The sequence below is a fragment of the Symphalangus syndactylus genome, chromosome 7 (assembly GCF_028878055.3).
Source record: "Symphalangus syndactylus isolate Jambi chromosome 7, NHGRI_mSymSyn1-v2.1_pri, whole genome shotgun sequence".
Lineage (NCBI taxonomy): Eukaryota > Metazoa > Chordata > Mammalia > Primates > Hylobatidae > Symphalangus > Symphalangus syndactylus.
The window spans coordinates 29,553,605-29,570,251 of record NC_072429.2 but is presented as its reverse complement, the minus strand read 5'-3'; the positions used below and the strand labels follow the sequence as shown (position 1 = coordinate 29,570,251).

The 16,647-nt window shown below is 44.3% G+C and overlaps 2 protein-coding genes across 18 annotated transcripts in view; one reads left to right on the top strand and one right to left on the bottom strand.

Moving 5' to 3' along the window:
* The window catches only part of CYFIP2 (cytoplasmic FMR1 interacting protein 2), a 133,726-nt gene that overhangs the window by 62,515 nt on the left and 54,564 nt on the right, over positions 1-16,647 (top strand). For all 16 annotated transcript variants that reach the window (XM_063642650.1, XM_055285468.2, XM_063642653.1 and 13 more), the window contains 4 exons: positions 2,266-2,374; positions 4,843-4,962; positions 10,574-10,773; positions 12,581-12,668. In XM_063642650.1, coding sequence (XP_063498720.1) covers positions 2,266-2,374; positions 4,843-4,962; positions 10,574-10,773; positions 12,581-12,668 — 517 coding nt within the window. The remainder of the gene's footprint in view (positions 1-2,265; positions 2,375-4,842; positions 4,963-10,573; positions 10,774-12,580; positions 12,669-16,647) is intronic.
* FNDC9 (fibronectin type III domain containing 9) overlaps positions 13,094-16,647 on the bottom strand; it is a 52,862-nt gene continuing 49,308 nt past the window's right edge. Inside the window, exon 2 of one of the 2 annotated variants that reach the window (XM_055285481.1) lies at positions 13,094-15,031. In XM_055285481.1, coding sequence (XP_055141456.1) covers positions 14,350-15,024 — 675 coding nt within the window. In that variant the 5' untranslated portion in view covers positions 15,025-15,031 and the 3' untranslated portion in view covers positions 13,094-14,349. The remainder of the gene's footprint in view (positions 15,032-16,647) is intronic. The other variant, XM_055285482.2, reaches the window with a different exon arrangement.

The window sequence follows — 16,647 nt, the reverse complement described above, 5'->3', positions numbered from 1 at the left end:
AAAGGAACTGCTTGTGCAAGGACCCTGTGGTGGGAGTATGATGATAACAGCATGCCAGCCTCACAGGGCTGTGGGAGGATTCCTGTGGATTAATACATGTCAGTGTCTCTTTACCACCACTAGAGGGGGCAGGCTGCCTGCTAAGGCTGGGGAGGGGGCAGAGCCAGAGCACACCAGCTTTGTAGCTGTTTCTCCCAGGAGTGGAATGCCTCTGGATGGCTTCAAAAGTACAACAGTGACCCGATTCGATTTTTATTTACTTTTGAAAGTTTACTCTCTTAAAAATATAAATGTATGGAGAATGAATTGGAGAAGAATGGGTGTGTGCAAACCAGACAGGAGGCCAGTGAAGAAGTCTGGATCAGAGATGTATCAGGCTTAGAGGCTCCTTGGTATTGCCAGTATATGTTGATTCAGACCCTCGTGAGTTCTTGGGTTTCAAGGACCTGTAACAGCACTGATCGAGGAAAACCTTAAATTTTCTATATAGGTATTTCCTTTCTTATTGGAAATCCAAACATACCAACCAGTAATTTCAAGGATAGTTCCTTACTTTAATAATTTTTCTATGAAAAGGATTTGCTTCATTTTGCTTTTAACAGCCAAAGTGGCCCTGATATATTTCAAAGAGGAGTTGATGTGCAGCACACACAAGTTTCTGTTAACATAGGATGTGCATTAAATAACACGACTCTGAAATGCTGTAAAGTATAGAAAGCATACACGTAGGATTTCAAGGAAAGCAGAGAACACAGCCTTTCACAAAGTAGTCAATAGGCATCTGTGGATTGAATGGGATGTGGTTCTAACAGTGAGTTGGGTTTCTGGCTTCTGTAAGACAATTCTGATTCCAAATACACTGTTCCATCATCTATATAAACAGACTCAGGCGTGTCGAACCCTGGGTCTTCCTTCATCAGACATGTGGGCTTTTATCTACACCCTTCCCTGTAAGATCAGTGATTTTTTAAAGTGTGGGAAGTTGAGGAGGTTGAGAGATTCAGAGAAAGCCCAGGAAGAAAACCATCAGCTAGGTCAGTCCTGTTCATTCAAAATGCCATGCGGCCACAAATGTGAGCCAGAGATGTTATTTGAAATTTTTTAGCAGACGTATTTTAAAAAGGAAAAAGAAGCAGATGAAATTAATTTTAATAATATATTTTATTTAACCCCACATATCCAAAACATTATAATTTTGACATATACTCAATATAGAAATTATTAGAGATTTTTCATTCTTTTCTTCTAAGTCCTCAAAATCCTGTTTACAGCCCATCTCAATTTGGAGCAGCCACATCTCACGTGTTCAGTAGGCACATGTGGCTGGTGGCTACTACTTTGGACAGTGTAGATATAGATGCTGTCTCTTTCTTGCGTAAAACCTTTCAGTGCCTTTTAGTTATGTCTAGAATACACCTAGCCTCTTTACTATGGCCTGTGTGGCCCTACCTGGTTTGGCCCTGGCCTAATGTTATAAATTCATTTTGCACCATGCTCTCCAACCTGCGCTATACTTTATCCACACTGGCCATCTCTCCTTTTCTCAAACGTAACCAAGCTTGTTGTGTCAATGATAGTGTTCCCCTAGATCTTTCCAATTTTATCATGCAGGTCTCTGTTTAGCAAAACTTCTTTAGAGAGACTTTGCCTGACTTCCTAACTCCAAATGATCCCATTTTCTTATTTTCAAAGCACTTCTCCTCTGCAATCCATGCCTTAGTGTGAAAGATAGTAACACTCTCAGCTCATAGGGTTGTGGTGAGATTTAAAATGATGTGTGTATGTGTGTGTGTGTGTGTGTGTGTGTGTGTGTGTGTGTTTAAAGTGCCTGGGAAATAACACTATGCAACTGTTACCTATTATCTGAAATTATTCCATTCCTCTGTTTGTGTTTATATTATCAGTCTTTCCTCACTCGAATATAAACTCCATGAGGACAGGAACTTTGTATTCCCAGTACCCAGAATGTTTCCTAGGATACACCAAGCAGGCATTCAATTGCTTTTGTGGTAAATGAATAAAAGAGGAAAGTGGCTCAACTTCTGTGTTGCCCATCTTTAACTTAGAAACTCTGTTTCACATATTGAGCTTCGGTGACTGAAAAGAAATTTGACGCTACTTGTCTAGAGCAGAAAACAATTTTACTTAAGATATATAAGATAGTGCTCTGTGGGTAGATCCTATGATCTGAAATAGATGTATCTGGGCAGTTGAGAGTCATTCACTATCTGTTTACTGGCCTTGTTTCACTTTTATTCCTTCCAGTGTCCTGTTGGATAAACGTTTTCGAGCTGAGTGTAAGAATTATGGTGTCATCATTCCGTATCCACCGTCCAATCGCTATGAAACACTGCTGAAGCAGAGACACGTCCAGGTATGGGGAGCGGAAGCCACCATGGAGATGGAAAGAGCAGGAGAGAGCAGCTGCGAAGTCAGCATAGAGATCAGAAATCAGGCCTGGGTATTGTCTGCCCAGTGCTGCCAGTGTGGGTTTCTGAGCCTGGCTGTAGCACAGCCTCAGGAGCTCATAAACAATAAAGAGGCATTGGGCTTCCTTTGGCTTAAGTTCTGGGCTTCTCCACCCATCTATAGCCAACCTCTGACAAGTTATGGCAACCAAAGCCTCTGTCTTCTCATCATAAGCTGCAGCCCACTTTTTTCAGCTGGGACTGCCACTCAGAGATGGGTAAATCTGTCCCTGAACAGGACCCGAGTGCCGGTCTAAGTGAGGAAGACTGTGGCGCCTCTGAAACGAAAGCATGTCAGGGCAAATCCACGGTAGAAATTGGGTTTTTTTGTATGTAGAGTTGGTTTCTATTAACATTTGACCCTATATATATAGAGGAAATGTTGCTGGGAACTGAGAAACATCCCCATTTAACAATGTTAATGTGAGACAGACAGACAGCATAAGAGATGCCCCAGCAGATGTTGAGCCCTCTTCCTAGATACCTGCTGTTGGCCAAACGGGTGGCAAAATGGCCTTTATGCTGTGATGTCTGTGTGCCTATTATGTGGTCCTGGTCTTTGTGAAAGGGCCAGGCTGAGGCTAAGACCATGCCAGAGGTGAAAAGGAAAGAATTCATCTCAGAAACCCTGGACATCCCCATTGCTATGAGAAATCCAAGGGAAATGGAGAATCATTAAGAGGGGGGAAAATAGAATTTGTACTTCTGTCAACAGCAGTGGCTCAGTGAGAGCTTTTCTTTCAGCCTCTCAGAAGATTACTGCTATCGGTTACAATGCAGCCAGAATTAGCCACAGGATATTAAATACTGAGGGCTTTATGTGTGCATAAGATGGCTATAAGGGGCCCTAGTCAGTTGGTAGAAAATTTATGCCAAAAGAGAAGTTGAAAAATAAGATAATTAAGAATAATCATTTGACACCTAGCAAAGTGCTGTGGACACAGCAGGTACTCGACAAATGTTCATTGCTATCTACATAGCTGCTGCAGTAATGCCCGCGTGTACCCCAGTGGAAAGTACCTTAAGCTATATTTTCCATCCTGTAATCAGACCTTCATCCTCTTGCTTTTAAATTTTCCCTCATGAAGGCACAAAGTGGGCCCTTGCTGAGACAGCTGCTGTGCCCTGGTGACTGAATTGAGCGCAGGAAAGATGCAGGAAGAACCTCAGGGCTAAATTTAGGATGTCAGCAGAAGCCAGAGCCTACCCTGAACCTCTTCCCATAGCCTGAGTAAATCGTATTTTTCCTAAACTTCCTGTGTTTCAAGCCTACAGGGAAGTTGAAAGAATAATACGATAAACACTTATTTATCCCGTAGCCAGATTTGCAATTATTAATGTTTTACCATATTTAGTTCACATTCTGTCTCTTGTGTATGTATTTTCTCTCTAGCACTTATACAGTGTGTATGTCTGTGTGTGTGGGATGAATATACATACTTTTGTTCTTAACCATTTGAGAGTTTAAGTTGCCAAATCATGACATTTCACCCCTGAATGCTTCGGCCTGTATCTCCTAAGAACAAGGACATTGTCTTATGAAAACAGAATAGAATGATGATACTCAGGAAATTTAACAATACTGCTTTCTAAATACAGTTCCGATTCGTCCCAGTTATGTCCTTTGTAATTTTAATCCAGTTTCCTATCGGTGCATGCACATAGTTGTCAGGGGTCAGCGCAAATCTTTATTTATTTATTTTTTAACAGACGGGGTCTCTTTCTATTGCTCAGGCTGGAGCGCAGTGGCGCAATCATAGCTCACTGCAGCCACAAACTCTTGGGCTCAAGTTATCTTCCCAGCTCCAGCCTCCCAAGTAGCTAGGACTACAAGTATACACTACCACACTTGGCTAATTTTTTTTATTTTTTGTAGAGACAGGGTCTCACTATGTTGCCCATGCTGGTGTCAAACTCCTGGGCTCAAGCTATCCTCCTGTCGCAGGACTTTTTCTCAGTTCAGCTAAAGATGGGGTTCTTGTCTGTCCCATGACCATGAAAAATTAAGCTTGCAGACTGTTTAAAGGGTGGGTAAAGCAGAGTTTTATTGGGTGAAAAGGGAAACAAAGGAGGGAAACAGGGACTCTCACAAGGCCAGAGTCCCTAAGCTAGAGAGCTTCCCGCCAGGCCGTTGGAATCCCAGGTTCCACACAGGAAGAGGAGGGGCCAGGCTCCTCCCTGCTGCATATATCATAAACTTCCCGAGGCTCCACCTCAATGGACAGGTTGGTTGGAGTTTCTCCAGGAAACCCCTCCCACCTGGCAGTCTCACTCCCACCTTGGTCCCCCAAAGTGCTGGGATTACAGGCATGAGCCACTGCACCTGGCCAGTGTGAATTTTAAGTAACTTTTCTCTCTCTCTCTCTTCATCCAGCTGTTGGGTAGATCAATTGACTTGAACAGACTCATTACCCAGCGCATCTCTGCCGCCATGTATAAATCCTTGGACCAGGCTATCAGCCGCTTTGAGAGTGAGGACCTGACCTCCATTGTGGTAAGAGTCTGGGAGCATGTGGGATTTCTGCTCTGGGATTTCTCAGGCTAGAAGCCTAGATGGGGACTGTAGTTAGTCTAGTGCTGGGCCAGTTAAAGAGGGGCAGTGAGTCTCTTTCCCATCTGAATGGAGCTGGGAAAGAAAAACTTACACAGAATAAGAATAATCTTATGTTCCTGATTGCCTTGGGAACGATAGCGTGGAGGGGATCTCCTTGAGATTTCTAGAGATGGCCAACCCTCAGACACAGCTACATGTCCGTAGGATCCTGCAGGCTGAGCAAGTAGGTGAGGGGTCCTAAGAAGCTAGGGAAAATTGCACAGGAGGGTTGGCTTCACGGGTGTGCAGTAGTATAAGGCCCAGAAGGGCTTTGCAGCTGGTTTACCACTCTGCTGTCACTATCTTGAAGTTCTTAAACAAGAGGGCCCCGCATTTTCATTAAACATTGTACCCTGCAGATTATGTAACTGGTTCTGATGCACAAGCCTGGAATAGGCCTACTCCTTTCTCCCAGAAAACAGCAATTTAAACGACTCTCTGCCAATTCTCTCTCTTCAAGAATTAGAGTAAACTTGACTGGTCGTTCTTTCAGTGAATCAAAGGAAGATTTCAGTGCTTTCAAAAGCAGATGAACAGAAGGAATGGGAAATGGAAAATCACCATTAGAACATAATAAAAATTGTAGGCAAGATCTGTCAATGGTTGCTAAAATAAGTGGGCAGAACTTTGAGAAAAACACTGCATGATTTCTCTTATATGAGGTTCCTACAGTAGGCAGATTCATGGAGACATAAAGAAGGATGGTGGTCGCCAGGGAAGAGGAAGATGCTGTTTGATAGATACAGAGTTTCAGTTGGAGAAGGTGAGAGTCACTTCTAGAAAAGGATAGTGCTGATAGTTGCACAACAGTGTGAATGTACTTAATGCCACAGTACACCTACAAATGGTTAAAATGTTCAATTTTATGTACATCTTACCACAATAAAAAAAATTTTTAACCAAAAAATCTTTGAGAAGAAACAGGATACTTGCATAGTCTCAAAGTATCTCCCCCAAGATATTTATTAATTACAAAGGGAAGAATGACTGTACAATGGAGAGAATTAGCAGACACCATCTTAACCAAGTATCAAAGTTAATATCACCAGTAAGACATATTATTGTTGTCATCATATATTCTTGCCAAAATGCACAATCTCAATCTAATTATGAGAAAATATCAGATGAACCCAAATCGAGTGCCATTCTAAAAAAAAAAAAGTGAATGATACTTTTCAAAAGTGTGCAGGTCTTGAGAGACAGGAAAGACTGAAACTGTTACAAATTAGGAAAGAATAAGGGAACATGACAACTAAATGTAACATGGAATCCTAGATTGAATCTTAGAACAGGAAAAGGACTTCAGTGGGAAAACTGGTGAAACCCGAATAAGGCCTGTCATTCAGCTAATAGTGTTGTACCAAAGTTAATTTCCTTCATTTGATAATTGTACTATGGTTCCGCCAGATGTTAACAGCGGGGAAGCTGGGTAAAGGATATGCAGGGTATGCTGTTTTTACAACTTTTCTGTAAGTCTAACATTATTTTTAAATAAAGTTGGTTTTTATTTTAAGTGGACAAAGTGTAAAAATAAAGTGACAGTGAACTAGGACTCTAGCATCATTCCTAGGGTCCCAGTCCTCACCCTGCTACTTACTCGCTATGTGATATTGTGCAAGTTACTCAGCTTCTCCCAGCCTGTTTCCTTATCTATAGAAATGAAGGGAATATCAGAATCCACTTCTTAGGGTTACCATAGGGATAAAATGAGACACTACCTGTTTTTTTGTTTGTTTGTTTGTTTTTGTTTTGTTTTCTTTTGAGACGGAGTCTTGCTCTGTTGCCTAGGCTGTAGTGCAGTGGCGTGATCTCAGCTCACTGCAACCTCCGCCTCCCAGGTTCAAGCAATTCTCCTGCCTCAGCCTCCTGAGTAGCTGGGACTACAGGCATGTGCCACCAGGGCCACCTAATTTTTGTATTTTTGGTAGAGATAGGGTTTCACTATTTTGGCCAGGCTGGTCTCGAACTCCTGACCTCGTGATCTGCCTGCCTTGGCCTCCCAAGAGTCCTTTGTATACATAGTTAACACTTAATAAATAATAGCTTATGGAAAAAAGATGAGAGAAAAATAAATTTGGGGCTGCAATGCAGTGATTTTGGGTGATTTCTTAGGGTTTGACCTACCCACCCACTTAAGTCCTGGGTCACTTACTTCAGGAGACTGTAGTACAGCACACATTTTTCTGAGAAATCATTTGGTCACCTCTTTTTTGAGAAACAGAGTTATTCTTTATGCCGAATGGTTAGCAGTGATTAGCTCCAAGTGGCGGGATTTTTTTTCTTTTTTGTTTATCTGTATCTTCTAGTTTTCCAATAATGAGCATATCTTATGGGAAAATAAGATTTGGGATATATGTGTCTCCATGGCCTCTTCCCACCTGTTCAAAAGCACTAAATGTTCTTTTAGCTGGGAACAAAATCAAAACAAGCAGTGAAAGCCCTTGTTTATCAGGCGAGAGCAGAGGCTCCCCCGAGAACACCAGTTCCTGGGAAGCCCATGAAGAGACCTCAGGGAAGCCCTCTCCCGGTGGGTCAGGATGGCCCCTGCTCGCCCTGGCTGAGAAGTTTCTACCTCCTCCAAGAAACAAAATGAGGAATGAGCTCCCCTCAGCCTTTCCCTCCACCTGAAAAACTCCATTCTGACATGGGGAGGCAACTTGATTCTGAGTTGGGAGAGGTTGCAAAGATTTGGGGAGTTAGTCACCCTCATTTTACACAGCTGAGCAAACAAGTCTCAGCAAGACCCGATGCTGAAGTTGAAAATGGGCAGCCCGCAGGCTGTGTTTTGTTTAGGCAGCATAGTACATTTGTAATTTTGAGCCAACATTTGACATTTGGAAGAAATCAAATAAAACTGCAGAAGCTCTGGCAATGCCAGGCCAGCATTTCCTGATGGTAACGATTGCCCATAAATGACTAGAAGTTCCTGTGAGATGGGCTACACTTTCTTCAGCTTGCCATAGCCCCACTGGCAGGCTTCATTTATGTATGTGACCTATGAGGCCTCACTGTACTGAGTTTGAGACCTTTGCTCTCTCACTTGCCTGAGGCCACAGAGCTGGTTGACAGTTGAATGTGGTTAACAGTCAGGTCCTCTTTCGTTGACGAGCACTTTCTCCCACTACTCTGAAGTTGCCCACTGGGGTGTTTTACTGCCCCAGTTCTGTTTCTCTGTGTTGCCCTTTAGTAAACCAGCCTTGCTGTGGAAAGCTGTCATCCTCTTAGGAGACCCCTAAACTGCCCACATGGCTTTTTAAGCCTTTTCCATGCTTTGGTGCATTGAGCCCTGCATCCAGCTGTCACATGCCCTCTTCTGGTTTCAAGTCCAGAAGAACAAATCCGAAATGTGTTGCAGAAATATCATCTGGGTTACATAATGTGCAGGGAGAAGTGGACCTGCGGTTGCAGCAGCCTCTGCCTCTCCTTCAGTCTCCCTTGTGAACACGGATGTATGTTGTGAGACTGCTGAAGTCACAGAACAATAACACAGAAATTGTTCCCCAGCTTCTCAGTTGTCTTCCAAGTAACAAGGCACCGCAGTGTGCCAGGGGACTCAGCGATCTTAGAAATAAACTCAGCGGCACTTACTCCATGTATTTTTTATTTCTTTAGTACCCATCCTAAGTAAATCAGAATAAAGACATATTCCAGCTAGCCAGGCCCCCAAGAGACAGAATCAGAAAGCTGATTCTGTATTTCTGCCCTTCATTTACTTCATGGTACACAATGACTGGAAACTTATTCCTCCAATGCTGTTCCAGAATTGAAATTCTGACCTTTTGAAAAATTGCAGGATTTGCCATCATTAATCCCCCACTCCAACATGGCAGCGGTCAGACGGGGTATCAGAAGTAGCAGCTCCACCTTTACCTGTGCAGGGCCCTCCAATTTGCCATAGATGGACCCACTCCCCAAACTTTCTCTTCACCCCAGTTGATCTCACTTACCTAAGCTGTCTGGTCTCTTTAGCCACGTATGTTTGCAAGCCTTTAACCATTTCCGCACACTTCAACTTAGAGCCACAGAATCTGAGTTTCAGAGAGGCAGAGCTCCAAAAATTGGAAGCATAGCCTGGGATCGCCACCTGACCATACTCTGGTCTCCATCTAGGGGTCTTTGTGGTTAATGAGAATGAAATTGAATCCCTGGCATGAGACTGCCTCCTGTAGACATATTCCAGCCATTACAGCCGACCCCATGGTCATCCCACCTGGCCATGCCCTGATGAATTGGCCTTGCCGATGTTCTTTTAGCCTTTATGTTGTAAAGCCATCTTTGCCTTTCAAAGGACTTTCACAGCTCTTGCATCGTTGTTCCAGGGAACTGTGTCACAGGGACCAAGAACACATGATTTGGAATAAGGAGACTTGGATTCACATCCTAAGGCCTATTATGGTGACCTTGGGCAAGGTACTTAACCTTTAGGGCCTCAATTTCCCCTCTCTGAATGAGGGACCATTGTACCAATCTTAAAAGATGGCTTAACCAAAACAACACAGGAGTGGCCTAAGGTGCTTTCTGTCTCTACACAAGACTGTGCTTTGATTCCTTTTGATAGCAGTGGCGGGGAAGTTGCAGGGCAATGAGAGACCAAGCGTGTTCAAAGAGTTACACTCTTCTTTTATTTCCCAACAAGTGTCGTGTCCTGCTGTGTGCAGATACTCTGTCTCACTTTGTCTGAAGATGGGATTCCTTCGTTCAGGGCCCACAGTGCACGTAGATCCCGGTCATCATGAGCTGACTGCAGACTGCTTGCCCATGGCTTGTAGCCACGGCTTTGCCAACCCCATGTGATACCTCAAGGGGCCTACACTCCAAAGGATGAGGCATTCTGCTCCCACCTCTTTTTAAATTTTCTATAGCAGTTAGAGTATATAATGGTTAAGAATGTGCACTTGGGAGCCCAGTTTCCTGCATTTGAAGCCAAGTTACTTAACTTCTCAAAGCCTCGGTTTCCATATGTATAAAATAAGAATGGCAGCAATACTGACCTCATAGGGTTTGATAAGCATTAAACGAGTTGACACATATAAAACTGGCACATACTAATTTGGTTGAACCAGGCAAAATTGCCAATATTTGACCCTAAAAATCAAGTAACGTCACAGGGTCCAACCTAATAGTAAACTCTTAATCAGTGGTAGCTCTTAGTATTGCTTTTTTCTCACCAACATAGAAACTGGAAAGCAAGTAAGCTTGTTCTCTACCTAAAAGGGATTTGCACATGGTCCATGATCTCCTTCCAGGGGGTAGGCATGCAACCTCCCCTTCACCTACCTTGCCCTTAACCTTCTGGGCCTCCATTTCTGTCAGCATAGTCTGACAATCCTTCTACTTCTCAGAAGAAGGGAACCTTGTCACCTGCTACTGTAAGGGTCCTAGTTCCCATGTAGATGGCCAGGAGGTTGTCTGAGCAGCTGTCACTTGCACGAACAGAAGCAGTAAGATAAAACACACACATGTAATGCTTACAAGCAAGTTCTCAGCAGTTGTGGGCTCTCTTTCCATACAGGAGCTGGAGTGGCTGCTGGAGATTAACCGGCTCACGCACCGGCTGCTCTGTAAGCATATGACGCTGGACAGCTTCGATGCCATGTTCCGGGAGGCCAATCACAATGTGTCCGCCCCCTACGGCCGTATCACCCTGCATGTCTTCTGGGAACTGAACTTTGACTTTCTCCCCAACTACTGCTACAATGGGTCCACGAACCGGTAAGGGAGTCCCTGTGCAGAGGGGGCCGGATGGGGGTTGCGGGAGTGGCCAGCTGCCTCCTCCAAACTAGGCCCAGTACATGTGTGAGTGGTTCCTGCAACAGTTGTCTCTCAGAGCCCCTCCTGGGCACAGGCTCTGTGCTCTCTCACTTGCCTGAGGTCACAGAGCTGGTTGACAGTTGAATGTGGTTAACAACTAGGTCTTATTTCATTGAAGAGCTCTTTCTACTGCTACTCTGAAGTTGCCCATTGGGGTGTTTTACTGCTCCAGTAAAACATGGGGCATGACGTAGTGAGCAGATACCTTCCTGCCTCTTGAGTCTTCAGACTAGAGGAGGATGTGGGTGATCACACGACAAATGTACCATTCCAAACAGTGAATAAGGAGATGAAGGAAAGCCCACGGGGCCATGACAGAGGTAACGGTACCACCTATTCCAGTCCAAAAAGTCATGCAAACCTCAAGGGAGGCTTCCTCTTTGAGGAAGTAATGCTGGAATTAAGATGCAAAGGATGACTAGGAATAAATAAGGCAAAAAGGCAGGAGAAGAATATTCCAGACAACTTTCTAAGGGTTTCTCCAAGAAGTTGATGAGGGTAAAACTAGTTGGGTGGGAAATGGTGCTGTGAAAGATAACACAGGAGCAGATTGTGCAGTACTCTAGAGGCCAGGGCAGGATCGTGCATTTTTATTAACCCTGAAAGAGTTTGAGGAAGGAGATGACATGATCAGATTGTATGTTTGTAAGGATATCCACGTATCTGAAAGCATGCCCGCAAAACAGCATACATTTGCAGAGCACACATACGCATGACAAAGTGGAACTTGCCTCCTGCAAGGTGCACACAGCCCTGGGCCAGGCACTGAGGTAGAGACAAGACCTAATTTCTTTATCCCCACAAAGTTTCATAACCTGGTGGAAGAGTAAGGCATATATATTCACATACAAAATAAGTATGTAAGGATGCAAAAAAATGTATTCATCTGCAGATCTTCTAGGTATCTCCAAGGCTTGGCTCAGGGCCAGTATTGAATGAGTATGTGTTGAATGAATAAAAGGGTATGGGAGATATCCACAAATGCACCTGCATCCACACACTAAGTGAGATAGATTTCCAGTTCTATAAAGATTTAGGAGCTTTAACACTCTTGAGCAGGGAGCAGCAAACTGTGGCCCACAGGCCACATCTAGTTGCTGACTGTTTTTGTAAAGCCCATGAGCCGAGAATAGTATTCACACTTTTGGGTGGTTGAGGGGAAAAAATCCAAAGAAGAATAATATTTGGTGACAAGTGAAAATGATTTGTAATTGATAAAGTTTTATTGGAACTTGATCATGCTCATTTGTTTATTATTGTCTGTGGGTGCTTCCATGCTGCAACAGCAGAGTTGAGTACTTGCAACAGAGGCCGTCTGGCTTCCAAAGCTACAAATATTTGCTGCCTGGCTCTTTTGAGAAAGAGTTTGCTGAACTCTGCTTTTGAGAAAACAAACTGGAGGTAGAGGAGTGGAGCCCCAGAGAAAGCCCACTCTTAGTTTCCTGCCTAGTGTCATTCTGAGCAGCCACAAGCACCTGGTTGAGCCCAGGAATCTAGACTGAATTTTTCCCATCTATAGAAAGGAGATGGCAGTTGAATGAGAAGATGTCAGAAGAGTTTAGTACCCTTATAGTCAACCACCCAACAAACAGTGCACTTGTACCAGTGCAAACCTTCACCTGGCCAGGAAGCACTCCTGTTATCTGTGTCCCATGAAGAATAATATTAGGACCTTACTAACTCTTTCCCATCCCTATGCTTCTACTAGTTTTGTGCGGACTGCCATTCCTTTCACCCAAGAACCACAACGAGACAAACCTGCCAACGTCCAGCCTTATTACCTCTATGGATCCAAGGTAAGTAGTCCTGCCCTACCCTGCCTAGAAGAGGGTTGGTGAGAAAAAGCAAATGGAAAAGTGTCCCTTAATTAGAAGAGTAAGAAGGTGCAGAGATAAAGGCAGCAATGAGGTCAGGCACAGTGGCTCATACCTTTAATCCCAGCACTTTAGGAGGCCGAGACCAGTGGATACTTGAGGCCAGGAATTTGAGAGCAGCCTGGGCAACATAGCAAGACCCTGTCTGTACCAAAAAAAAAAAAAATTTAAAAAATTAGCCAGACATGGCAGCATGCACCAGCAGCTACTTGGGAGGCTAAGGCAGGAGGATCCTTTGAGCCCAGGAGTTTTATGCTCAGTGAGCATGATTGTACCACTTTGCTCCAGCCTGGCTGACAGGGCGAGACTCTTATCTCTAAAGAGAAAGGAAAGAGGCAGCAATGAGATCCAGGCAGAAACAGCTGCGAGTATATGAATCTTTATTTGTTCACAAGTAGCAGGTATGGGGGCAAAAGTATGGGTGCCGAGCAGGGAATGCATGAGGTAGGAAAGGGAATAGGGATGTGGGGCTTCTCGTCTTGGCTTCTCAGCTCCTGCTGTTTCTCAGTTGATTCACTGCAGTGTCGTCCTGTGATTCTGGGATTTTGTGGTCTATAGATATAAGAGGGCACTGGGAAGGTCTTAGGATGATGCTTGGAGAGTACAGGCGTCTTCTCCAGAACAGCCTACCTAGTCTGGTCAAGACAATTTTCTCAAATCAGGGGAAGCTGACTGACAGCATTTGAGGTGGCTCACAGACATGGCATTTAACTAACACTGACTCACAAAGTAAAAACAGCACTTCCCTTTTTGATTCTTTTTCAAACCTTATGCTATATCAAGGAGAAAGACAAATATTGGTGCTAATATGTCTTTATTACCTCTCCAACACTGGATCTCCCTTTTTATCAAAGACAAGCAAGCAGGCATTAAGCTCAGAATCACTGGCAGGCAATAGAAGCTAAGTTAGATTTAATATTATCTTGTTTTCATGATGTTTATTCTTACGTCTCTTCCCTTCTGTTTGTAGCAGGAGGGTGCTGGTTTTTCACTTATGGAGTAATATAAGGCTGTCTTTGAAAATAAGTTTACGCTTAAAAAATGAGCCAATTTAAAGGAAAGTATTATTAATAATAGTGAAGATAATCCATGGTTTTAAAAAATAGAGACAGGTGGTGTGTGATTGCCTAAAAGTTGGAAAACACTCCAGAGTAAGGATTCTCACACTTTTCCAAATAATCCCCTCAAGGGCAGAGGAAACTGGACATCTACCTTTGCCCAAAAGTGTACCTCCAAGAGCCTACTTGTAACTCAAACATTTCCTTCAAGTGCTGTGTTTTATTTAAGTCATGCAAACTTTTGCTTTCTACTTTATAACATATCCATGTTTGTTTTAATGTTAAAACAATGCTTTCAATTCTTAACTGTGTCCTCCGAGTGGACGCTGCTGCAGAGATGCCTTGTTTGTGCCTTGGCATACCCTGGGGGATACATTTTCCAGCTTGAGAAGCTTTGTCATGGGGCATTCATCCAACCCAGGTGACTCACAATAGCAGTTACATTTGATGGGAGAGAAATGGGTAGTCTATAGACACATTTGTACAAATGACCTACTGTGTGGAAAGCTTTAGGCTACATGATGCGGGCTCTCTCCTCCCCACTCTCATTCCCCACAATGAGGCAGTATAGCGGGTTGGTCACCACCCCCCCTCCATAAGGCACCCGCATCAGGGGCATCCTGGTTGGCTTCAGGATCCAGTTCAGCTCCATCTCTGGAGTTCTTGCGTGGCACTTCCACCAGGGGGAGCCCCTGCAGGTCTTCCTCCCTCTGACCAAGATCGGGGGCCTCCTCTGGCCATCTCACCAACCCATTGGCCTCCTCCATGTGGCCAGCCCTGTAAGACCATCGCGGCTCATGGCAACGGACGCACCAGAACTGGAGGCAGATGAAGGCCAAGACGGCTGTGAAGCAGGCCAGCAGAATGGCCATCAGCACCCAAAGGGAGATTTGGGGGTCTACCAGGGAGCTTCCAGGAGCCAGCGGAGTCTTATCCAGGGTGTGGAACATGGTGCAGTAGTGCCTGTAAGGGAAGGCAGCCTTCTTACAGCTGATGCACAGGAAGTAGAGAGTGGAAGGGGCGAGATGTTCCAGCACCACGGAGCTGATCGTTCGAGGCACCTTCTCCTCGTGGTGGAAGCTGTAGCGAAGATAGCCAGAGAAGATGCTATTCCAGTTGGGCCTGTACATAATATGGTAATAGTCCTCCAGGCAGGGCTCCGAGGACGACCAGGAGATGATGGCTCCTGTATAAGAAATGTTCCCCACCTCGATGTTCATCCCGATTCTGGAACCAGAATCAAAGTGAAGAGTGACATCCCCTGATTTAGGTATGTATTTATCATAATCATAGCCGCCATTTATTGCACATTTGAGATGGGCACTCATGTTGCCCTCATCTTACAGACAAAGAAATGGAGGCCGAGAGGTTCTGTTATTTAGGCATAGCGAAAAAGTGGCAGGACACTTTGGCATGGGGCTGTCCCATGCCAAAGTTCAGGCCTAAAAAGAGATGCACCCATGCAATCCCAGCCACATCCCACCCTAGCTGAGATCCTTCATATAACAACATTGTTCTCATCCCCTTAAGAAAAAAGAAGAAAAGGTGAGGAGAAATCAGTAGAACCTCAGAGGCTCCACCTTTATTCTCAGGTCTGTGACCCTCAGGCAATTGATTCACCTCAATTTTCCTTCCTGACCTCCTGTTTCTGCTCCAAGTACTGTGAGCTCAGTGATCTAGAACATTCTACCCACTGCTTTTTTTAGCCTCCTGGTTCTGTTGCCCATGGTGAGTGGAAATTCGCTTCGTCACTCTTTGGCAGCTGATTTCACCCCAAAGCTTCTGCTCTTGTTTTGTTTGTTTTTTTCAAAGCCAGCGGTACCAGGAAATTTATTTTATAGGTGAAGATAATCAGTCCCTAATATCAGCATAACTATCACTATTTAATTCTGCTGGTATTATGAATGTTAATCATGGTAATAACCGCTCACAGTAAGTGGTTGCTATGTCACTTGTCATGCTAGATGATTCACAGACAGTAATTCATTTCCTTTATTCTTCATCACATCCTCTGAGCTAGATTCCCATTTTACGGATGAGCAACCTGATGTCACACCGCTAATACGTAGAAAAAGGACTTAGTGCCGCCTAACCACTACATTTCCTAATGCAAGTCTGCCGGGTTTAGTTACAGACGTTATTGCAAATTGAGGTGCCAGGACTGAGACCCAGTTGCTGTTTTTCCAGACAAATCAAATGAGCCCTCTTTAGATTGCCAGGCCCCACTTTGATAAGAGAGAGCCATCTTCAAGTATTTTAGTTTCTCTCATGCAGTTCCCTCTACTGATTGCCCCGATCAGAAATACAGAGACAGTCATAGTCAGCCTATGCATATGCACGTAACGGTCTCACCCTGCTTTGTCTTCCGCCTCTCCTCCCTCACATGAAACCCAGTAGGTTTCATTTTGCGTTGCACTGACATAGTAAACAGCTGTCAACTGGATTTTCGCCTGCATTGGATATTAAGCCAAACTAATGGCTATTATGACCTGCCTTTCTGTCACCTCCACTTTCCCCCATCCTCTTGTGTTTGTGCCCATTTTCCTCCAGGAGTGGAGCTGCAGAAAGGTGCACAGCACTGAGTAATTTCTCAATCCTTGTTTTTCTTCTGTAAGGGTAACAGTGAACTAAGATGCTTAGGAAGGTGAACAGTGTCTTTCCATGTGGCTGAAAATTTCTTCCCAGTAAATGGGGAACAAAAGGGATGAGACAGATGTGCTCAGACCCTTCCAGGGAAGGTCATCATGAAGGAGACCAAATGTTTATGTTCCCTAGCTTGGTGTCTTCTACACACTCATCCTCCCCACACCACACATCCCTATAAATACACTTTCGACCACAAT